The sequence below is a fragment of the Belonocnema kinseyi genome, chromosome 6, assembly GCF_010883055.1.
Source record: "Belonocnema kinseyi isolate 2016_QV_RU_SX_M_011 chromosome 6, B_treatae_v1, whole genome shotgun sequence".
NCBI classification, from domain to species: Eukaryota; Metazoa; Arthropoda; class Insecta; order Hymenoptera; family Cynipidae; genus Belonocnema; species Belonocnema kinseyi.
The window spans coordinates 59,597,044-59,623,541 of NC_046662.1; the positions used below are offsets into that span (position 1 = coordinate 59,597,044).

Sequence of the window (26,498 nt, forward strand, 5' to 3'; positions counted from 1 at the left end):
TACAGTCCCTATTAGATAAAATATAGGGACCAAAGGGTACTTTTTGTTACGCTCATAGGGTACTTTTTTCGCGCTCAAAGGGTAACAAATTCAGGATAATTTAGAAGATTTGCGACTAAATCAAGTTACATCCGTAAGAATTTTAATGAATTAAAAGAATGTTTGAAAATCAAAAAAATTCATTGATTTCCGTAAAACTGAAATGAATGTAGGGGAATTGAAGATAAAATAGAAGAATTTAATAAAAATACATAAAAATTTGTGAATTAAAAAAAATCAAATGAATTTAAAAGAATTTGAAAATATGAAAAAACCTAATTGAATTCAGTATCTTTGAAATAAGTTTACAAAAATTCAAGGAAATTCAAAGAATTTGATGAAATGGCTAAGAATTTAAGGTGAGGTTAATAGACTTCAGGATATATGGCTACAAAAAAATTCAAGTTATATTCAAAAGAATTTAAATGAATTGTACAAATTCTAAGAATGGACAAAAATGGATTGATTATAATAAATTTTAGATGAATCTAGATAAATTTAAAAGAAATGCGAAGAATTAGATGAAATCCATCCAAAATCAAGCTGAATTTACAAAGCAGTCGAGTGAATTGCAAACAATTTAACAATATGGAAAAATTAATTCAATTAGGTTTATAATCTCTTTAAAATGCCTTTGAATCTTGTACAATACACTAAAATATTTCAGACTTCGACAGCCTTCAAACTTCTGAAACAACTAAATTTCTTGGAATTTTTTTTAATATTTCGAATCCATTAATATCTTTTTAAAGCTCTTCAAACTTTTAAAAGCTCTTGAAAACGGAGAATCTTTTACAATATCTTCAAATATTTCAAATCCCATTCAATTAATGATATAAATAAAAAATTTCTTTGTAAACTTTTAAAATAACCTAAGTTATTTAAAATCCTCTAAACTCCTTTAACATTTTTAATGCTCTTGAAAATGCCAAGGAATTTGAGAAAAAAAAGTTATAAATGTTGCAAATCCTTTGATCATTTTATCAATTGATCTTCAGGATCAATTAAATTAAAAATTTTTTAAATTAAAAAAAAAACAAATTCACTGAATTAAGTAGAAAAGAGTAAATTTAGAGAAATTCAAGTGAATAAAAAACATTAAATTGAATGAATAAAATTAAACTGAATTCCAAAGAATTTAGGATGAATTAATAATTGAGGGAGAATTATTCCAAATCTCTTAAATCTTAAAACCCTACAAAAATACCTCACTTCTCATAAATAAATTCTTTAAAATCCACTAAAATATTATAAATTCCCGTGAAATTCTATAATCATATTTTCTGAAATCATGAAAAATGTATTAAAATACATTAGAAGTTTTGAAAATACCCAAAAATCCCTAAAACTCCTTCAAATTATTATTGAAATCGATTAAAATCTTCTCGGAATCTTTATAAATATCCTGAAATATTTCAAAGACTTCAAGATAATTAAAAACCAGTTATAGACTATGAATATTTATTAACCCACGAATTAATTTATTGAATGAAAAGTGACCAAACATTTTTCACGGTCAACGAAATTTAAAAAATGGAACACTAAAGCTACAAAATTTTCTACTTGAGGTAATAAAAATTGAGCTTCACATAAAAACACTCAAAGTAGAACTGTTAAATTTTGAACTTTTAAAATTGAAATTTAAAAGTTCTTAATTAAAAAATCTTGTACTCAAATGCTCAATAATTTCCACGTATAAAATCAAAATTACTAACATTTTTCAATATAAAAAAAATAAATCCACGTTGTCATTTTCAATGCTCTTAAATTAAAAAATCAATCAATGAACTTTAAATTTTTCAAAATTATATAATTTTAAGGAATTTTAAGATAGAAATATCAAATATTGAAAAATCGAAAAAATTTTAACTGAACACTTCTTAAATTAGAAATTCAATTATTTTCTTTTTAAATAGTTTAAACATCCTTAGAAGGCTTAAAAATTTTATTTCAAAACCTTGAGAAATCTAGAAGTTGTTTTAAATTGGTTATAAATTTAAAATTATTTTAGGAATTTTTTCAGAAGTTCTAAATACCTGTCAAAATTAATTGAATTTTTTTTACAATTTTCAGAAAATCCTGCAAATTTTAGAAATTTTCTTTACAATTTAGATATGTAAATAACTATTGAACATTTATTATTTGTAGGCGAAATTTGAGAAATTTTAAGAGATATGTAGAAGTTTTGAAAAGATTCAAACTTAATGTAAAACTTGAAATGATAGCCTAATATAAAACAAAATGTCGATTTTCGTAGATTTTAAACACAAAAATGAGATTCTTTTCAAGAATTGTGAAAGGCTTCAAAAGAATAAAAACATTTTCTTAAGATTCCTAGGAAAATTAAAAATAATTCATCATTTTGAAAAATTATTTTAAGAGAATATTTAAAAAGTTTTTCAAAGATTTTAAGTTTTATCAAATTTAAAGATTTATTAAAGATTTAAAAAAGATTCTAGAAGATTTTAAGAAAACTTTTTAAAATTTGCATGATAATATTTAATCTTTTAAAAACTCCTAAATATCTCTTAAAATTACTCAAATTTGTTCTACAAATGTTCATTTGTAAATTATAAATAAAATTTTTTAAATTTCACTTACAAATTAAGCATTTTTCGAAATTTTAACGATTCCCGGTTTTCTATGTCAAACAATTCAGTTAAATATTCTTTACTTTTAAATATTTGGTTTCAATTAACTTGTGTTAAATAAAAATTCTAATATTGCTAAATATTCAATGATTAATCTTTTTTTTTCAATTAAAAAATTGAAATTGAATGGGTTAAATGTTGAATATTTTACACTAAAACAATATTTTTAATTTAATAAAATTCTTTATTTAAGAATATATTATTATGAAGTTATTTCTTAGATAAAAATAGTTAATAAACTTTTAGTCACACGTTCACATTTGTTCAATGACTAAGACTTTCAAATTGAAACCGTTTAAGTCTTAACGTTAAAATCTGAAAATTTTTAAATTGTTGAACTGGTTTGAAATTATTTTGTTCCGTTCATTTTTATTCACATTTTATTACTTAAGATACAGATAAATTAAATAAATTATTTATTTATTAAATAAAAATGTTTTTTATCCAAAATTTTCAACATCCAAGGATTTTATTTTTTATTTGTTCAAGTCTTTAAGAAAGCATTTAAAAATCTTTTAAATTAAAAATGTAAGCTTAGAAATAAAAATTTTAAATGGGAAATTTTTAGGGTAAAAAAATGTTAAATTACGTAATGTAAGCAAAATATTAGCATAAATAAAAAACGTAAAAATTCAACTAATTATTTAAAAACTGTTGAAATCGAACGTGGACAGATTTTTCTTCTACCAATTTGTAAAATTCCCGATAAAAGAATACACTGTCATTTCCCGATTTTTCCAGGTCTTTTCCCACCCTGCAAATTATTATTGTTTCTGACTATCTTCATCTATATCAATACCTGATAGTTGCGGTTTTTCGGCAATTTTTAACTTTCTGTCCTTTTTTCACTTAGTGTGGTAATAATTAATTAAAGTTAACAAAAGAAGTTGTTTAAACAATCTAATATTGTTTTTAAATATCTTTTCTTAGATAAGTGCTAGAAAGTTATGTTTTTTAAAATAAAATCTTCTTAAATAAAAAAGCGATTCAAAGTTGAAGATTTTAGAAAAAACCGCAAATTTCTAGCACTTATCTATGAAAAGATAGTTATGAACAATATTAAATTGTTTTAAAAACTTTTTTGTATACTTTCATTAATTGCTATCTCACGAAGTGAAAAAAGGACAGAAAGGTAAAAATTCTCGAAAAAACCGCAATTGTTTAAACAATTATTTTCGTTAATTTAAATTCATTATTACTTCACTCCTGTTGAGAATTAGATCAAAAGCCAGAAATTTCAGAGAAAACGGCATCTTTATAGCAGTATTCAAATATAATATTATTCTTAATAATAATAATAAATTGTTTGAACAATTAATTTTCTTGGCTCCAATCAATTAATAACTTATCTTAATTGAAAATGTGATTAGAAGTGAATTTTTTTAACTGTAATTTTGTATCATTTTTTCTAAGAGAATATTATTTTCAATAATAATAAATTGTTTGAACAATAACTCTTATTAACATTAATGAACTATCACTTCCCTCTAATTGAAAAAAGGACAAGTGGAAATTTTTTGAAAAAACCGCGTCTTTCTAACTCCATTCAATGAGAAAATGGCTAAAAACAATAATAAATTATTTAAACAATTCACGCGAAAAATTAATTACCAGTATAAAATGGAGTTTTGTGTGCTACAGACAATTTGCATTTTTAAAAAATGCAAAAAAAGTCATAATTAGCGCCAAAAACTCGCAAAACCCATTTTTTCACTTATGGGGGTTTTTTTGGGCACCCTATAAAACAGACTTATGGTGTTGATATTTGAAAAGCGATATTTCGTTTCAACTCGATTGAGATAATATTGAGGATTCTGAAAAAGTTTGACAAAAACTCCTTTTTTCTCTTATGGGAAATGCATGTTAAACTTCATCTAAATATCATTAATAAAAAAAATGGATTTAGTTTAGTGTGGATTCGAACAAGTTTCTGGAGTGTACCCATAAAAATTTGAAGAAAAAAAAATGTTTGGACCACCCTACTGTAAAATGAATTTATAATCCTCATTTGCAGACACTTCATATGCAGATCGTATTTTTGAGGATCAACAAAGACGATAAAAAAGACCTACCTTCTCTGGCTTTCAGGTACACAGTATTCGCTACGATGTTCTCCAACTCCATCAATTCCAGCTTGATCGAGTTTGCGCGGCCGAACCAAGGAGAATCCACGAAGACAGCTTTGGCAAAGATGTTGAGGAAGAAGACGAGGAGGAGGACTTGCAAGGCCTTCGAGGAAGAGAAAACTCCGAGTACAACTTTGTTCGGGTTCGATCACCCAGTCTCTAATCATCCAGTCTCTTCCCATCTGTTTACGACAACTCTCCGGAAGAATCCACTCACGTGTCTGCCACGTGGGATGCCAGTATTGACCTTCCAGAAAATCTACAAATCTACCAAATAATCCACTCTCTTCTCCAAATCAATCTCTACTCTTCCGATCCTTCTGATCAGTTATTGATACGAATTTCAATCCTTCGCAAGACCTCTACTTCATCTTTAAAGACAGATCCGACTCACTCACACTTTCATCCTCACAACTGATGCGATTATGAGAGATTGTCGATCCGCACATCATCACTTGAGGAAGAAGAAGAAGAAGAGGAGGAGGAGGAAGAAGAAGAGGAAGAAGACGAAGAAGCAACAGTAGAAGCCGGTGAAGAGAGGAGGCTTGAAGATATTTGCGGGAACATTCTTTTGTATTTCCAGCTGAGGGGCCTTCCACTCTTCATGAACAAAGTCGAGCCTCTCCTCTCCTCTCGACTTGGGACACTTGGGATACGAGTATCCTCCCAGGCAAGGATGTGTCTTCCTCGATGCAACCTCTGGATCCCCGATACAAACTCAAGTGTCGACGTCCTCGCAGGAATGACGTCAGAATGTTCGCAAGCACGCAGTTGCAGAAGCGTGTCTCTCTCCTTTTTTTGCTCGAGTCTCTCCGCCTCACCTCTAATTGGTAGATATCTTTTCGCTGTCGATGGGATCCCAAACACAGACGCCTTTTTCAGACCACACGTTATCTCCTGGAAGCCAAAATTTAAACAATCAATGGACCGTTTTGGTAAATATGGTCTTAAGAGCATTCAAATTTTGGGGGACACTCTGAAGGGGTTGGAGGGGGGGCTGCCCCAAAGTTACAAATTGTTACCTAGAATAGGGATCGTAAAGGTTTTTTGAAGATGTGACACTTCTCTGATCAAATAATAAAAGTTAAATACTTCTTGTTTTATCAAAGCCCAATATTATCAACACAAAATAATTAAGCAGCAGCAATTTCCAGCCAAATAGTTGAATTTTTGACAAAATAGTTGAATTTGTTACAAAACAGTTTAATTATCAACCGAAAAGATTAATTATCAATATAAAAAAAGACAAACTTGAAACTAAATAAACTTTTATCAGAATAGTTCAGGTGGCTGTTTTAATCACATACAAAAATTGCCGGTCATTTCCCAGTTCGCAAACTTTTATCACAGTTAATGAAATAAATAAATTCCAACTATAAAACTAAACAATTTTGTATTTAAATTAATCAAAACTGAGCTGCAAATCATTTTCAGCGATTTTAAGCTAGAAATATTAAGAGAAATAATTTTTCAACCAAAGAGTTGAATTAATAAATTAATTAATTAAAAAATAAAATAAACATATGCCTGAGTAGCGAGCACAGTCTCAGAGCTTGCAAGTTTGGGCGCGCATACGGCGCGCGTCTGTTGACTCTCGCAATTCGCGCTCGATAGTGGGTTACCTCTGAGAATTTTCTTTTTATCGATAAAAGTCAATAGGATGAATTTTTTGACTTTTCAATATTATAAATATCCGTAAATAGAATTTCGAAATTCAGAAAAAAGTGGTCTAAAAAATTTTCAAAATGAGCTCACTTTCTGAATTTTTATCAAAAATGGCTGGTTAATGAACCCGTTCTTTCTTTCAGGACCTTAAAAAGTGTGCCAAAGTTAGATTTGATCTGTTCATGTTTTCGATAGTCATCGTGTTTGCGGACGTTCGGACGAACAGACAGACGCTATCGCAAAAACCTGATTTTTGGATTTAAGGGGTCTCGAAACGTGGAGATCCGTTGAAAAACTGTGGTGTCATAGGACAATTCTAATACTTTCTCAATCATAAATGATGAGAATGTAAAAAATAAAAATAAATACGTTTTCAATAAAATAGCTCAAATTGCAATCAAAGAAATTAATTTTTAATGCAAAGAAAAAGCTAATTTATAACAAAAAAATCTATTTTTAACAAAATAATGTGGATTTTCAATTAAATAGTTGAATTTTCAACAAAAAAATAGACCAATTTTAATCGAAATTTTTGATTTTTGAACAGGAAAAGATACATTTTTAACCCAAAAATAAACATTCAAATTTTCAGTTCAAGGAATTAATTTTCAACTATAATTATGAATCCTTAACTGAAATAGTTGATTTTTATACCAAAAAGATGAATTTTCAACCATTAAGATTAATTCTTTACAAAAAAGGTAAATTTTTTTACAAAGAACAGAAATTATGAAACATATAGTTTAATTTCAAACTAAAAATATCAATTTTCAGCCAAATATTGGAATTTCCATCCAAAAAAGATACATTTTCAATCAAAAACCGAATGGATAAATTTTCTGTTCAAAATTCAATTCTTAACAACAACGAAAACGGATTTTCAGCAAAATAGTTACTTTTTCTACTAGAACAGTTGAATTTTGAGTTTAAAAAAATCGATTTTTAATAAAGAAGAAAAATTTTTAACTGGAGATCAATTTTCAATTGAAATGATGAATCTTTAACAAACAAAAAAATGAATTTTTAACAAGAGTTCAATTTTCAACCAAGTAGTTGAATTTTTAGCTACGCAAAGATGAATTCTCAACGAACAATGTAACAAAATTTTCTATCATACATGTTTGAAATATCATCATTTCGATTATCAAACTTAAGTCGGCGAAAAAAATCTCACAGAGAAAAAAATTGCGAAAGGTATTTCTTATAATAGAAAATAATAAAAATTCAATAATTAATTATGATTTAATTGGAGTAAATTGAGATAAGCTGAAAAATTTACTACAGTCAATAAAGTATACATCACTTTTCTAAATTGAACAAAATTATTAAAATAAGGACAGCTTAAATTTTTCTGCAATCAGAAGTATATTAACGGTTTTTTAATTAAATTCCCGCTTAATAAAGTTTCTGGCCATTTCTCGGTTGAGTACCATCCTGAATAAATATTCAATAATAAATTATAATTTAATTAGAGGAAACTGGAATAATTTGACAAAATCTGCGGTTGCAGATAAAGTAGAAATAACTTTTTTAAATTGAGCAAAATTATTAAAATAATGAAAATTTAAATTTGGCTGCGATAAGAAGTAAATTATCCGTTTTTAAATTAAATTTCCGGTAATTTCCCGGGGGTTTTCCGCGTAATAAAGTTCCTAGCAATTTTCTGGGCTTCCGGTCAAGTCGCTATCCTGAAATGAGACTAACTGTAGAAAATATTGATAATGATCGGCGGAAAATTTGAGTCGAAATTTGGAAAGTATTTCCATTATAATAAAAACTTAAATACAACTGGAGAAATTTGTTCTAACTCGCTTTAATCGCTTTATTCCTATTTAATCCAGGGTCGATTTATGATCAACATAATTGTAACCACATTAATTATCAATAATTTATCAACATCAATTACTGAAATTGACCCGGAAGATCAGGTTAACTCGTTATCGTCTGCATTCTGCGCAATAGCTTTTATCACAATAGTCAAGAAAGTCGATGATAATCAAATCAAATTAATATCTCATTACTTGTAATCTAAAAGTATGCCAGGAAACAATAGAATGATAAATGACGCTCGGAGTTATTAGCGGCCTGCCAATCACGAGTAAATTCCATGCAAAAGGATCTATTATTGTTATCGATTTTTGTTTTTTAGAGTAAGGAAACGAGTTAAGCCAGTCAGAAGATTCAGAAAAATTATTTTTCCTGCCACCAGAAATGTTATTATATAATAGGTTTTTGTCTGTGTAATAATGGATGTTTATTTACATATCCTACACCAAAATGGTCATAATTTTTAGATGTGCAAGAGCATGAGTAAGAGCACCAGACCGGCAATCTGTAGACGTATCTGGGTTCGATTTCCAGCGGAGCCAGAAAGGATTTTTTTCACAGATAAAATTTATAACCATTTTGGTTTAAACGGTGTTGATTAAAATCCGTCATTTCACCGACAATAAACTATTCAAGGGTGGTCGTTTTAATAAAAGAAAAATTGCCGTTCATTTCCCGGTTTGAAAACATTTTTTACGTTTCATGAAATTTAAAAAAAAAACCAAACTCTAATACCAAAATTTTTTCCAATTGAGGTAATAAAAATGGTGCTGAAAATTAAAGATCACAAAGAGATCGTGATTTTAAACATTTTTTGAACTGAAGTTTAAAAGTTTTTTGATTCAAAAATTTTATATTGTATTGCCAAATTCAAAATAAAGTTTGTTTATAAATTATAGAGCTCAACGATTCAAATTCGGTTCCAAAAATATAAATCCAAGTTATCATTTTCAATGCTCTAAAATGAAGAATCAATCAATGCATTCAAAAATTGTCAAAAAATTAAAAAAGAAATTAAAACTGTATAATGATAAACTTTTTCATTTTCATTAGTTTCATTAATTATTTCTTTTTATTAATTTCTTCCAGTAATTTTATAATAGGCTGTATGAATTTCAGTGTGATTTAATTACAATGCGGCTACAAACGAGTTTATTCGAATTACTTGCAGTTGCGTAAACGTTTGGCCAGATGAGAGGAAAACTGCAGAAAACCACCTTCTGAGTTTGGCCGGGTTTTCAAAATTCGAGTACACAACCCGGTCGTACCTCGTAGATGGTCACTCATCCAAGTGCTAGGGCATTTAATATTTTTTTTTCTAAACTTGCATAAAAATATTTAGTGTAGCGCAATAATTGATTCTGCATCTTGAGAGGTAGCCGTGCGGAGCCGTGTACAAATAAAAGTTATCAAAGCAAAAATAAATATCGCGGTATCATATTAAACTTCATTTCCAAATAAAATAATTACATGTAAATCAGAGGGTCGCGCGCGTATGAACTTCTAGTTACAAAAATTTTATTTTATTTTTGTATTGTAAACGTTTTCAGTTCAAAATGAATAATTATGGTTTCAAACATTTTTTAAACTTTTAGTACTTAAAAACTTGTTTAATTATGTATTTTTGAATTATTCATATTTTTAATATTATGAATTCAAGAAATAAAATTTAAAGTTATAGGATTTCATTTACTCTTAAGACTTATTTTAAGATTTAGATATTACAGAGGACTGATAGAGATTTACAACAGATGATCTATAAATTAATGTTATGAAAGATTTATTGTCACTTTGACACATCGATTATCTTCCAAGATTGTCTACCTGAGAAATGACTTGCGTTCTGAGTGGTACTAATTTCTTTGCCTACAAAACACGAGTTTAAAAAAAGATGACTGAGGATTATTTGAGTATAGAAATATTAAAATTAATAAAATATTTAATGGAAAAATAACCTCAATGTCTACGGTCAACCGACGGTTGATTTTAAAAATCCTGGTAATTTCCCGGCTTCTTTTCAATACTTCATTTTCCCGGTCACTTAGTCATTTAATTATTTCCAAAATGATAAACAAACAATAGTTTATTTTAATATCTAATATTCGCTTCAACAATTCCTGGTTTTTCCAAATATCTCAAGATTTTTTCAGGAATAATTAAAAAAATTTTTTTTAAAGAATCGACTCGGAATATGTATGCAATTTCCCGAGTTTAATTTTCAACTAATTTATGAATTTTCTATTAGAATAGCTAAAGTTGAAACCAAAAAGAAGAATTTTCAATAAAGAAAATTATATTTCGATCAAAGAAGACGAATTTTCCGTCAAGAAAATTAATTTTCAATAAAAGAGATGAATTTTCATCTAAAATGATGAAATATTCAACGGGGCTATGTAAATTTTCATTACAATTTTATAGAAAAAATATGAATTCTCAACAAAAAATGTGATAGTTGATCCATATTTAACAAAAAATATTTTAATTTTAAATAAATGAAAAATGAAATGAATTTTCATCCAAATAGTTGAATTTTTAATAATAAGAAACATGACTTTTTAACTAAAAAATCATACATTTTCAACTATACATAGAATAGTTAATTTTTCGGTTTAAAACGCATTATTTAAAAAAAAACACGAATTTTCAACAAAATAGATAAATTTTCCAACGAAGTTATAAATTTCCGAATGAAATTATCAATATTCTTTTGGTATAGTTTAATGTTAAAGAAAAGGCGTGATTTTTCAACAAAGACGATTAATTGTCGACTAAAAAATAAGAATTTTCGAAAAGTTGAATGAGTAAATTTTCAGTTAAAAAATTTATTTTCAAGCTTAAAAATGTATTTTCTACCAAAAAGACGAATTTTCGACAAATTTCCAAATAAAAAAGACGAATTTTCAACCAAAAATTAATTAATTTTTAACAAAATAGTTTCACTTTCAACCAACTGGTTAAATTTTCATACAAAAAATATGAATTCTCACCATCAAATGTAATTGTTGATACATATTTTAATTCAAAGAGATTTTAATTATAAATGGAAAAAATTAGAATTGAAACAAAAAAGATGAATTTTCAACAAAATAGTTGAATTTCCCTGTAACAGATAAATCTTAGACTATACTGATGAAATATTCAACTCGATTAGTTACATTTTAAGTTTAAAAATAAATTTTCAACTAAAAAAAAAAATTTCAACAAAAAATGATGGGTACTAGACGAGTATAGTGACTTTAAATAGAAATTTTTTGTTTAGTGTGAAAATATTGATTCACGGAAGCAATTAGTTACAATTTTGTTGTTTTCTATTAAAGACAAATGCTTTGCTTTCTCTTCTCATAACGTTCAGCGATTTTAATTGTTAACAGTTCTACTGGATATCCGTTTTTTATAAGTGAATTTTTTACTAAAACAAGATTTTCCTTATGGTATCTGACATCAGCTAATTCGATTGCTCTGTCGACTAATCCATATATGGCCCTGATTTCATGATAGATAGGATGATATGAATCATAGTTCAACAAACGGCCTGGGGAAATGGATTTACGGAACCAGTTGGTTACAATTTTGCTGTTTTCTATTATAAGACTTGAATCAAGAAAATTAATTTTTCCGTCTTTTGACAATTCCAATGGTAAATTTTAATTTACTACCAGCTTGCTTGAATTTTTGTACAATTTTATCAACTTTTTCTTTTGGAATACATAAGAGTGTCATTTATGTACCGGAAGGGAAAAAAGATGAGATAGGTATCTTTTAATACTTTTTGTTCGATATTTACCATAATTATATTAGGTGAAACTTCTGATTTGAGAGAATTTTTAATAAAACTGCAGGTTCTTTTTAGTTGAGAACATAGATTTTCTATCTGGTATCTAACATCAAATCTTCTTTTTTACATTAAATAATAAAATAACTGTGTTATAGATGTAAAAAATGAGTCATTTCATTTTTTATTGGCCAACATTTTTTAAATAAATGAAACCATAAATAAATAAATCTGAGTGAAATCTTTCTAAATTTATGTAAAATATTTGAATTCATGAAAATTTGTAATCTTGTGATTTTTTTGAAATTTTTATGAAATCGTAAAAATATTTGTGCACTCTTTCTTAAATCTTTGTTTGTGAAGTCTTTTGTGTTAGTTTGAATTCATCGGAAACTTTTGTCTTCCCAAAATTGTTAACCGTTTCCTGCATTCGTTTGAAATCATTGAAATATTTGAAATAGTTTAAAATCTTCGAAATGTTTTGAAATCTTTGAAATCTGGTACTGTGCTGTACCCTTTTTGAAATTTGTAGAATCCTTGTATTCTTTTGAAACCTGTATGCAATTTTTATGAAATATTTGAAATATTTGTGAAATCTTTCTGGAATTTTTTGTATTCATTTCAAATCATTAAAATATTGTCAATCAGTGTGAAATAATTTGAAAACTTAGAAATCTGGTATACTATACCCTTTTCAAAATCTTTACAATCTTTTGAAACCGTTCGAAAGTTTTAAAATTTTTTGAAGTGTTCAAAATTTATGGGAAAATGTTGTCAAATCTTTGTTAAATCTTTTTCACATCTTTTGAAATATTTGTAAAATTTTTCTTAAATCTTAGCTTATCAAATTGTTTTTTATTTGTTGAGATCATTAAATTATTGGAAATCTTAGTGAAATATTTTGAAATCTGTATGCAACTTTGATTAAATCTATGAAATATTTGTAAAATTTTTTGTATTAATTTGAAATCATTAAAATATTTGTAATATGTGTAAAATCTGTTCAAATCTTATGAATCTAAAATACTATACCCTTTTTCAAATCTTTACAATCTTTTGAAATCTTTTAAAAGTTTTAAAATCTTAAAATCTAATTTTGTTTGAAAAATATCTATTCTCTTCGCTCCATTGGGAATCGAACCACAGAACTTCCGATTGCCTTTCTTATATTTTCCAAATAATTTGAATCTTTATGAAATATTCGAAATCTTTGGGAAATTTTTTGAAATCTTTTTAAAATCTTTTCAAATAGTCGTAAAATTGTTCTTAAATCTTTTCAAAATTTTTAAAATCTTTGAAATCTGGTGTACTCAGTACTGTAGGTACCCTTCTTGAAATCTTTGGAATGCTTGTATTCTTTTGAAATCTACATGAAATTTTTATGAAAGCTTTAAAATATTTGTGAAATCCTTTTTATTCATTTGAAAGCATTAAAATACTTTATCTTTAAAATTTTCGCAGTCTTTTGAAAGTTTTAAAATCTTTGGAAGTGTTCGAAATCTTTGAAATCTGGTGTACACACCTTTTAAAATATTTGAAATCCTTGTAATCTTTATGAAATGCTTGAAATAGTTGGTAAATTTTATTGAACTCTTTGTCAAAGCTTTTTAAAATTTGTCTTAAATCTTTGTTTGTGAAATATTTTTTTTCGTTAAAATCATTGAATTTTTTAGAATCTTTGTGAAATATTTTCAAAAATCTTCTAAAATGTTTTAAAATCGTTTCAAATAATCAAACTGTTTTAAAATATTTGAATCTGGTGGACTTCACCCTTTTTCAAATCTGTGAAATCCTTTAATTTTTTTGAAAGTTTTGTGAAATATTTGAAATCTGGCGTACACGTTTTTTTTTAATCTTTGAAATCCGTGAAATCTTTGTGAAATGTTTAAAATACTTTTATATATTTTACAATCTATGAAACAGTTTGAAAACATTTAAACCCTTGAAAAATAGTTTATATGGCCATGGCTCATTCTAATTTTGAAACTGAATTAACATTGAAATTTTCAAATAATAAATCATTTTTATAATTTGTAAGTTGAATATAACAAAAATGTATACATTAGCATTCTATATTAGCGGATGAGAAATAAAAAACTTATTTAGAATTATTCACAATATTAAAGTCTATTTATTTCAATCTATAAAATGATTGGTGAAATCTAGAAAAGAAATGTCTAAAAATCTCTTTATTTATTCTGTAATGATCAAAAGATAATTATATCTTAATAAATAAAAAACGTTTCAGTAGCAAATTTTTTTCTGAGCGTGATTTCTCTTCATAACAGACTAAAAGATTTAAATCTCTATTCGCATCTCAATAAAATAACTGTTTCAAGAGAAACAAAATTAATTAAAGGTTCTCGGGAAAAATTCAAGGAGATTTTCAGGTTCTCAAGGTTTTCAGGGTCGCTTGGCACCCTGTTTAATAAACGACCTGATCATATTGATTTTCGCAACCAGTTGGTTACAATTTTGCTGTTTTTTTTTTATTGTAAGATTTTAATTAAGAAAATTAATTTTTCCGTCTTTTGCCAATCCATGGTCAACTTTAATTTACTATCAGCTTTGTTGAATTTTTATCAAATCTAATTAACTTTGTCTTTTGGAATACATAAGAGTGTCATCTATCTCCCGGAAGTAAAAGATGATGGGATAGGTAGGAACTGATTTTTAAACTTTTTTTCTCGATATTTTCCATAAATATATTAGCTGAATTTCAAGAAGATCAGGTGTTAACCAAGGTATTGTTGAATGTTCTTGATGAAGTAATATCATGTGATTTACTCGTCATATTTCAAAATTGTTTTGTTAAAATCTTTACTGCGTAGATAACTAATTTGTAAATGTTTATAAACTTGATTTAGAATGAAGGAAGTAATATATCCTTCACTTTTACAACGAAATAAGCATATAAGTTTATTTGCAGTTTCCGCACTCCAATTTTTGTTCAGGGGTTTAGTTTAATATTTATATTATGCCGAATCGAGAATTAATGTCAAGAAGATGTTCAGGTGTTGATCAGGATATGTTGATGGTGAAGTAATAACATTTAAGCAAAAGCTGTTGATATAAGCAAGGTGGCGAATCAGCGGACGATTTCAAATTCCTGATCATTTCCCTGTTTTTCCCGGACAAGTTTTTCAATTTTCCCGGTCAACTAAAAATACCATTCATATTTATCGCAAAACGAAAAAATTTACTTTAAATCATGACGTTCATTTTAATAATTCTTTATCACAACAGAGCAAAAAATTGCAAAATAAATGAATTTTCAAATAAAATTATAAATCTTCAACTAAAATAGTGGAATTTTAAACCAAACATGTAAATTTTCAACTGCAATTATAAATATTTAACTGAAATACTTGAATTTTTAACCAATAATATACATTTTTAAACAATGACATTAATTTTCATAATCATGTTCAGAATTCCTGAAAATAAATTCAAGAAACCAACAACCAAATTTGGACAACTATAAAATGCTTCTATTGCAATTTGAAAAAAAACATTAAAAATTTTCTAAAATTCTTGGGTGTCAGGGATTTTTCTTTCCTCTTTTTTTTTGTCCAAAAACAGAAGTTTCTTTCTTTTTTTTAAGGAAAATGTTTTATTATTAAAAAAAATTGCAATATAAACATTTCATGGTGGTTGCCCAAATTTGGTTGCTGGGCAAAAAGAGCAAAAAGATTAATTAAAAAAAATAATTTTCATCTTAACTGATGAATTTTAAACTAAAAAATGATGAATCCTCAACTGGAATACTTGAATTTTAAACCAAAAAATGAGTTTTCAAACTAAGAAAATGAATTTTCAACTGAAATTTTAAAACTTAAAAGAAAATTTACTAAATAAGATAAATTGTCTACCAAAACTTAAATAATTAAGTTTTAAATTAAGAAAATCAATGTTCAACCAAAAAAGACGAATTTTCAAATAAAAAAGATCATTTTTCAAACAAAAATTGAAAAAATAAATTTCTAGTCAAAAAATGAATTTTCAGCCAAAAAAAATGAATTTTTATCTAAAATCATGGAATATTCAGCTGGTATTTTCGGTTTACGAAAAAAATTATTTTCAAATAAAAAATAAACAAATTTTCAACAAAATAGCCCATTTTTTTAGCCAAAGAAATTAATCTTCCATAAAAAAATTAATTTTCAAAAAAAGAGTTTACATTTCAACCAAGTAAATTTATTTCTAACTGGAAAGATGAAATTTCAAGTAAAAAGATGAATATTTAACTGGACTACTTAAATTTTTTAACCAAGAAGAATTTTTTAAGCACGAGATTAACTTTCAAAGAAATAAATGAATTTTAATAAAAAAAAAAAGATCAAATTTCAAACAAAAATAGAATAGTTAAATTTTATGTTAAAAATCTCATTCTTAACGAAAAAAATTGGATTTTTAGAAAAATAGTTAAATTTTCGACTGGAATAGTTGAATCATTAGTGGAACAACTGATCTTCAACAAAGTAGTTAGTTACGTGTTTAAAGAGATGAATTTTCCATTAAAATGACGAGTTTTCCAACAAAACTATGTACCTGAAGTTCTGAAAGTTCAAATGAACGAAATATTTCTCCTCATTTCTATTTTACCCATAAATATTGTGAAAAAAATGAAAAAAAATTTGAGCACTTTTCCGGATTGCAAAGTCAATATGAGTAAAAAATTTCGTTCATTTGAACGTTCCGAACTTCGAGCGCATAACAAAACTAGTTTTTAAGAAAAGAGTTTAGCTTTGGAACTCAAGTAGTTGAATTTTCAAAAAAAAAAAAAAAAAAAACAATGGAGAATTCCCAAGAAAAAATGTAAAAAAATTATATGTCAGAAATATTTTCTTTTTGAAATACTACTTCTACTCTAAAAACTACTTGAAGTTTTCTCTTTTTCTAAAATTCAGAAAAAGGAATTTTTAAATTGTGACGAATTTTGATTTGGTTCAGATTTTTTAAACTCCTTTCTACAAAATCTCAGTTTTAATTATTTTCGAAAATTGCCATTTCATGACAAAAATTCTCTGTTCCAAGTGAAATTATATTTCTTTAATGAAGTTCCCTGTCCTTAAATAAAAACTATGATTATTTTCACTCGTATGCCTTGCAACTGCAAATAAAATAGGAATCACTTCTGTAAATTGACAAAAAATTTTCAAAAAATTATCAAAATAATGAAAACTTTAAGTTTGCTAAGATCAAAAGTAAATTCCCGGTTTTTTAATTCAAGGCCCGGTCATTTCCCGGTTTACGGGTAAAGTCGCTACCCTGATAAGTGATCCCGTAATTATGTTGATAGAAATTATCATTGAAAAAAAATCATTAATTATAAAAAGCTATACCCCTTTTTTTATGAAAAAAATTTCCCCTTTTTTGTGATGCGATCCCTGTATCAATGATCAAATCTGCAGCTTTTTGTATCTGCATGGAGCAGGTGCATGGAGAATATAAGAACAACGATGTAGCTAACCGCATCGTTGGAAGTAGCTCCCCCAATGATAATCTCACATTCCCTTTCCGGTTTCGCGTCTCTCTAGCTCTGAGTGGGACATTTTTCCCCCACCCGGAGCCAATGTCCCACCTGGTGATTCCACCGGCTCGATACTACTAGACCCCCGCCGTGCGAATATAAATCGTCGGTTTAGTTTAAAGGCCTAGACTCTAGAGTCCTAGGACCTAGACTGCTGAAAAACAAGCAAAAATGAACCTAATGGGATTGTTCAGCAATTTAGAGAACATCGTCCTCAAGCTTAGGAAGCAGAATTTAAAGAATTATTGGAGACGAATCCAGCCTAAATTTATAGACAGAAAAACCAATCTAAAATCGTGAAATCACTCAATGTACGAGGATAAAGTAAATTTTTCCACTAAACTGATGTAGCTTCTGAACAAATGGATATAAAAGAATTTGATTTTTTTTCTACTGATAGGAAGAATCTCGATCTTTCAAAATCTACAAGAAAAATTATATAAACGAAAGCTAATCCTCAGGCTTATGCCAAAAAGAAAAAAGAAAGAAAGAAGCACTGCGAATATCTTAGTCGAACTTATCTCAGAAAAATTCACAAACAAAAATGACTTATCTTCATTAATCCTGAAGTTCTTTTTACAAAAACTACTTTCGTTACCGTAAATTCGGAAGTGATACCGACTCGTCTTTTTTCGATTTTTTACAATAAAGTAAACAAAAGAATTTAAAAAAGCTTTTGATACATTTTCATTCATAAAAAAATTATTTAGGTATCATGCTTCGAAGTGTGAGCAACTTTACCCGACAATGTGGGTCTAAGTCGCCCACTAATAAAATCAAAGCAAACAAAGTGTTTGCAAGGAAAACTTTACCGAAAAAGTAATTATTTATAAGTGTTCTAATCATTTTAAAGCAAATAAAGCTACTAAAACGTATGACAACGTTAAAAATTCTGCTTATTGTCATTTAAAATGTATCCATTTTCTACTTTTTGAAAATTTTGAAAGGTATTTTTGATCCTTTAAACGAAAAGTTTATCACGCACAACAAATTATACATTTGATTTATAATAAAACATTAATTCGCTTTCCCTCAAAGAACCAAATATTCTTACAAAAATAATTCTATAGGATGAGAAATACTTTGTATCCAAAGTGTTAACGTGTTACAAATATACTTTTTATTTATCTATAATTAACGAAACTGGATAAAACAAGTTTTAGAATAATTTTAACATTTGAGAAAAATAATAAAATTGCAAATGTTAAAATGTGTTCACAGAAAGACATAATTAATTATAAAGAATAAAGCTGCTTAAGAGTTCTTAAGAGTGGTTTATTCAAAACCGATTTTTTTAAATGTTTTTTTTTTTAATTTTTTGGCTAATTCTGATAGAGTATATGAACCTTTTTTTACTCAAAAATCAGAAAAGCTTGTATGTCTTGTTTATTTATTGAGAAAAAAAGGAGTTTCATTAAAAAAGTGTACCAATTTTAAACTTCAATTATTTCAAAAGTACACACTTTTCAATTCAATTTTCAACCAAATATTTGATCGTTTAACCAAAAAAAAGTCTACAGCAAAAAAAGTCATTTTTAATTAAAAATAGTCAAAATATTCTAAATATTTGTCATCCTAGGTCGAAAAAGAATAAATTTTTGGATGCGAACAATTAAAACTAAAAGAAAGTACAACAATATAAAAAGAAGTACAAAATTCATCCGATTAATAGACTAAAGTTGTACTATCTTGTACTTTTTGTTGTAATTTATTGTATTTATTTCTAGGTTCATATGAATGGTTTTAGTTCTTTTGTAATTTTTTCTATAAAGGTTTACCTCTGTTTTAAAATTACGTTTGATAACTAGTGGATATCTAGGTAAAATTTCCAGTAAAGAATGTTGCAAAACTGAAATTTCTGCTTTATATATAATTTATAATAATAAAAAAAGTTCTTGGAAAACATCTAATATATATATATATTTTAATTTGTGTACCTCTTTAATAAACTAAAAGTATTTATAACATCATTCTTAGTAAATTTTTTCAATACTTCAACTTCTCTGAAATCTTTTATTCTGTCGTAAAGATTTGTAATTTTCCACAATAACTTAAGTAAAATTATGTTTTTTTATGAAGTCGAACGAACAAATTAACAAAAAAGTAAAATTTTGTCGTTTTCTGTAACGCCATGTAGATTTTTACAACAAAGTTATACAAATTTTTTAAATATATACTTTTTTACTTTATTGTTTTCTTTTTTACTTTTCTACAAGAGAATGCAAGATAATATATCTTTTTGAATTTAATTTATTTTGTTGGATAATTTTGTACATCTTTCAATTCGTAATCAGGAAATATGACTTTTTGATTTAAAAAAAAGTTTATTTGCAACTGAATATTTGAAAATTTACCCACAAACCAAAATTTGTACAAGACAATGGAACTGTCAACCTGACAATATGAATTTTCAATAAAAAGTTCATTTTCAACCAAAACACTTGAGCGTTCAAGCCAACAAAAATTCATTTTTTTAAACAAAACAGTTGAATTTTTAAAATGAACATATGGATTTTTAACAAAAAAAAAGGTAATTTTCAATCAAATATTTGAATGATTAACCCCAAGAAAAAAATTGCACAAAATAATTGAATTTCAACGCGAAATTATTAACTTCTTAACAAAATAGTCATTGTCAATTAAAAGATTTGAACGTTCAAGAGAAAAATAAACTTTTTTGCAAAATCGTTGAATTTTCAAACTGAAAATATGAATTTAAAAAAAATTAGTTTTAAGCAACTGTATGAAACTTTACAAAAAAAAGATGTTAATGAACAGATGAATTGTCAGCCCGAAAGTATGAATTTTCAACAAAAAGATCACTTTCAACCAAATATTTGAACATTTAACCGACAAAAATGTCTATAAAATAATTGACTTGTTAACGGAAAAATATGAATTTTCCTCAAAAAATGTCCTTTTTATTTAAAATAGTTGAACATTGAAGAGAAAAAGTCGACTTTTCTACATAAGAAATGAGTCTTTTAAGCCAAAAACATGAATTTTTAAAAAAAGTTAATTTTTATTCAAATATTTGAACGTTTGACACGAAGAAAAATGTCTACAAAACAATTGAATGTTTAAACCGAAAATAAAAATTTTAAACAAAAACTTCACTTCCAACCAAATATTTGAACATTGAACCACCAAAAATATTTCTATAAAACAATTGACTTGTCACACGCGAAAATATTAATTTTCCACAAAAAATTTAATTTTCCATTAAAATAATCATTCAAGAGAAAAAGTCGATTTTCCTACAAAACAAATGAATTTTTAACCCGAAAACATGAATTTGAAAAAAGTTCATTTTTAACAAAATAGAAAAATTTCTACAAAACAATTGACTGTTCAACCCGAAAATAAGATTTTTTAACAAAGAAGTTCATTTTCAAACAAAATAGTAAAATGTTCAAGAAAAAAGTCGACTTTTCTACAAAACATCTGAATTGTCAACGCGAAAATAGAAATTTTCAAGAAAACGGGTCATTTTCAACCAAAATTCTTAAACGATCAAGTTTGAAAGTCGATTTTTCTACAAAACAGTTGAATTTTCAATTCAAAAATATAAATTTTGCACAAGAAGTTCATTTTCAACCAAATAGATGAACATTCGACTCCCCAAACAGAATGAGGCTGAATTTAGAGTTTTTTCCGAACAAGAAAGACGAATTTTCAACCAAAAAGATGACATTTATGCCAAAAAAAGAGATGAATTTTCAATAAAGAAGGACGAATTTTCTATCCAACCAATTTTCTATCCACATAATAGTTCAATTTTCGACTAAAAAGATGCTTTTTCAACAAATGAGTTATTTTATTGAAACAAAATAATAAAATCTTTAACTAAACAGTAGAATTTTTAATCAAAAGAGATGCATTTCTTACCAAACATATAATAGTACATTTTTCAGCCAAACAGAATTACCTTTAAACCAATAATAGTGGGATTTTATCGGATTTAATTAATTTAGTTCGCATTTAAACGAAAAAAAGGGAGTCTCTTCAAAACAGGAGAAAAAGAAGGAACGAGGAGAATTGTTTGCCTTGGAAGATGAAGAATAAGTAAGAAAATCCTGACTGAATAAATAGCAAGTTAGGAGTTAAAGAAGAAGCTAGCTAGCGAGTTAACTTGGATAACAACACGGCTCATCCGCATCAGATGTCCCTGAAACTTTCCTCCTTCGTCGAAATTTGACGTCAATGGATTAAAGCCTGTCCACTTACACACGTAAAAAGTCATCGCGGAGTGGAAGAAATATTTCTATGAGGAAGAGTGGACATCACCAGGTTACGACAATATACGTCAGCAATCAAATTACATGCGAAGCATACTCGCTAAGTTAGCACGCACTAGACCAACTTCTGTCCTTAATTACGTTTGCAAGAACGCATTTTATTTCTACCAGAAGTTAGTCACGAGCTGATGATGGGTGTGAATTTCCGGATTTCCGACTGAATAAATAAAACTCGATTAAAACGAGCGTCAGAAAAATGAAACGTCGATGTCGACGACAACGAATTAGACTTTGGAGGCTGTTGGAATTGGAGAATTAACGCTTGGTCTGTAAACGCCAATTAGAGAATAGAGACTGTCGTTCAATCGAACATAATCCTCTTTTTTATAACCCGATGCAGTAATGAGTTGCCTCGCGCTCACGAGAGAGCAAAACAAAAGAGCAAAAAAGGGATGCTATGCTACTCTGTATGGTAATTTACATTACAGTAAGCCAACGAAGGTTGATGGTCTCTCTGCTACACATGACTAATGCTACATTCATTTTAATCACATACGGTCAATGAGAGAATCATCAAGAGCTTCATCCTTCTCTGGAAATTCAGCTGATGAGATACATTTTTTAACTTGGGGGTTTATCAATATTTTTGAGATATTAGGCGTACCAATATTTGTATCTTAAACTGAAATATCCGAGAAGTAAAAGTCGTTGCCCGGGTTCAGGAAAACGCCATACCTCTATCGGACACTTGATGAAGCTCATAGTTAATTTTGATTAGTTAATTTAGTCAAAAAAATAAGTCCTCAGAATTAAAAAATTGGAAAAGCTAATATATCGGTTCAAAGAATCATGTTCTTAAAAATTCTCTTCTCGAGTTAGTTCTGTATTGTTGATATTTTTAGTTCGACGATGTTAAAAAGTAGTAAAGTCCATCAATAAATAAGCAACAAGAGACACATTAAAAATTGTTTAACAAAATAACTTACATATTTTAATCCTGCAATTAACTTATACACATATTTTTTTAAATAAAAATTAGATTTTTTATGTTTTGTCCCGGAATGATTTATCAGGCTATTGAGTAAGGCAATGCCAATTAGTCCTGCCCTACACATGACATTTTAGAATTTAATTTACCTAAATTCCATTATTCGGTATATTTTCCAAAAAATTAAAAAAACTTGTTTTAATTTTATTTTTAATTTCACAACAAATTATCGTTATGTAAGTACAAACAAATAGAACAAATTAGGTGTTCTGGCGAAGGATAGGGGCCAAAATTTTAATTAAATAATCAAAATTGTACAATTGATAGAAATTTTTTTTTAATGATTGAAGTAAAATGTTTGGATATAGAAGAATGATTAATAAGTGTTGTTTCCAGGTGAAATAGGACGATTTTTAACCCTATTTTCATATTTATTTTTTACTTCTCACCCTAACCAGTAAGGCAATGCCAATTATTCCTGGCCTCTTCATGCCATTTTGGAATTCAATTGACCTAAATTCCATTATACTGTATAATTTCCAAAAAATTAAAAAAATTATTTGTTTTAATTCAATTTTTAATTGTAACAGAATTTAATGTTATATAAGTACAGAAATGTAAAACAAATTAGGTGATCTGGCCAAGGATAGGAGCAAAAATTTTAATTAGTAGGTCAAAATTGTTTAACTGAGAATAATTTTTTGGAACGATTGGAGGAAATTGTTTGGATATGAAAGAAAGATTAATAATAAATAAAAAGTTGAAAAAGTTGAGTTTTTAAGCTAAAAAGCCGATTTTTAAAAGAAAATATTAGATTTTCAAACCCGATTTGGTGAATATTTTCAACCAAGAAAAATGATGTTTCAAACAAATATTCGAATTTCAAAAAAATGAGGAATTTTTTACAAAATAAGTGAATTGTGAACTTACAAATATGAATTTATAACCAATTGATTGAATTCTTAAGCAAAAAATATAAAACATAAACTAGAAGCAGTTGCATTTTCAAACAAATAGTTGAATTTTTCAGACAATGCCAAATTTTTGTAGAACACTTCAATTTTCAATCTAAAAGGACGTATGTTTAACAAAACAGTTAAATTATCCACCCAATAAGATTAATTTTAAGGAAAATAATTACATTTTTAACAGAAAAATTTATTTTTGGACTAAAAATATTATAGTTGATATTAAAAAGAATCAAAAAATTTTAATGACAAATAGTTAATTACAACCAAAAAGGTGAATGCCCGCAAAAAATGTGGAATTCTCTACTTGAGAATATGAATTTTTAACAAAAAAAAAAAAAAATTTCAACCAAATAATTGAATTTCCTATCAAAATAATAGAATTTTTAATCCAAAAAACGAATTTTTATAATAACATTTATATTTTTAAGCCAAAAAAAAAACGAATTATTTTCTACAAAACAGTTGAATTTTCAATAAAAAAATTAAATTTCTACCAAAAAGACGAGTTTACAACCAAAAAGTTAACTTTTAAGCAAAAGAGATAAATCTTTAACAAAATAGTTGAATTGTCAACCTACAAAGATAAATTTTCAAACAATTGGCCGAATTATTAAACAAAAAAGATTAAAAACCTATTATTTTCTTTCAGAAAGATGAATTTTAAAGAAAATAATTAAATTTCTAACAGACTAGTTGAATTTCTAACTAAAATGTAATAGATGATATTTCAACAACAAAAAGGTTTTAATTTGAAGTCATAAATAGTTGACCATCTAGGAAGGCAAATTCTCTTTAAAACAAGTAAAAACTATTAATTTTTAACCAAACATGGAGTAGTTAAATTATCCGAAAAAAGAAGTTTTTAAACAAATAAAAAAAAAAATTTCAAACGAAAATGATGAATCTTGAACCAATAAAATGAATGTTTGATATTAGTAAACTTCAACTTTGACCGAATTTTTAAAATAAAATTTTAGTGATTTTTTAATATAAAATTTAAAAAAAAGTACAATGTTTGGAAAAGAATGAAAAGAAATTAAACTTGTATAATTTCTAAATAAAAATGCTTAAGCCTAACAATTTGAAGTCGAAAGTGTTTGAAATTGATTTTTTCAAATCAGAAGCTCTAAAAAGTTCAAAATGCAGAAAGGAATCAGAAATTTTTTTAAAATTGAAAAAAATCGCAAAATCTCATTCTTCAAAAACACGATCATTGTTTTTTTTTTTAAATTCAATTTCATGCTTTACTAAAAATTACTGCTTCCTTTAAAACTCCTAAAAGAGATATTTTTTCTTTTTTGAAAAGAAGATATCACGTGAGAAGTTTGAAAAAAATTCCAAAATTTCTGGAAGTTTATACCTCGACCTTAACTCATAACATCACTTAGGAAAATCGCAGCAAAAAGCTGAAATGATGTTTTAAATTCAAGTTAATAAAACTTCAAAATCTTCATGGCTTCCCGAGATATGAATAAAAATGTCCTAACGTATTTACGTCAAGTTACAGTCGGTGATATTTTTAATCTTGAGTTCAACTTAGGAAACTTATGGAAAAAGATGAAAAACACAGGGCCTAATCTTTTAAATATTATCTTTCATTTAAGTCAATAAAACTTTAAATATCTTGACGGGTTCCCAAGATATGACAAAAAATTTGCAAGTGTGTCAGCGTCAAGTCACGGCAGACAGCAATGAATCGCCGACTGAAACGTGACGTTAAGGGTCGTTTATCAGTGATTTTTAATATCGCTCGCTAAATCCCGACGGTAGTTCAAAAGGTAAAAAAAGTCGTTAAAAAATATGAAAAATGGTATCAGCCTCCTTAAATTTTTGACTACCTCAGAGATCTTAATCCTTTCATAACTAGACCTTTAATTCCGAGCAAACGGTAAGTTAGATTAGTCGCCCGTGCCAGGACAAACGATGGAACTGGCGACTTGTGGATCAAAAAAATCAAGAACTTTTGTTTATTGACTAGCAAAAATAAATTGTTTTAGACTAATGCAACTGGTTAGAGTCTTAAAGCATGGGCACCACATCTATTATTGTAACCACGTGTTTGACAAGAGTCGATCGTACATGTGTGTGAGAAAAGTCCACAAACTCTGTTCGTTACAACATGTCAGTTGCAAAGACTTGATACTTGTCAATAAGGATATTTGCAAACATTGTTTTTTTACCAGATGTTTGAAATATCAACGATCTAAATTAACGCAATTGACATGAGATTCATGCGCATAATATGCGGGAAAACCCTGATGGACAAAGTAAGTAATGAGACAATTCTAAAAGAATGTGGTGCAGATGAGACGCTAGTAGACACATGGGAAAGAAATCGGTTAAGATAGTTCGGATATGTTGAGAGAATGCCAAATGAACGACTAACGAAATAAGTGTATCAAGGTAAAGTAAATGGCAGCGTGCCCAGAGGTAGACCGCGGAAAGAATGGTTAGAATGTGTGAATGAGACCCTAGTTAGAAGAGACATAAGAAGTCACAGAAACACGAGAGCCTGCATAAAAAAATGCATGGACATAGAAGAAGCTAGAGAAGTATGCCAGGACAGGAAAGTATGGCGGCAAATATTTAATAAAAAGAGTGTCAGTAGAGTGAATGAAGTCTGAAACAAAAGACCTTGGCCACTAATGGACCCAAGTGGGGAACCTTACATAACGACTTCGTGAGGTT

General features: G+C 27.4%; 1 protein-coding gene across 1 annotated transcript in view; it reads right to left on the bottom strand.

Moving 5' to 3' along the window:
- The window catches only part of LOC117174977 (G protein-coupled receptor kinase 2), a 112,422-nt gene that overhangs the window by 70,311 nt on the left and 15,613 nt on the right, over positions 1-26,498 (bottom strand). The window contains exon 2 of the mRNA XM_033364455.1: positions 4,763-5,713. Within this exon, the coding sequence (XP_033220346.1) occupies positions 4,763-4,814 (52 nt within the window). The 5' untranslated portion in view covers positions 4,815-5,713. The remainder of the gene's footprint in view (positions 1-4,762; positions 5,714-26,498) is intronic.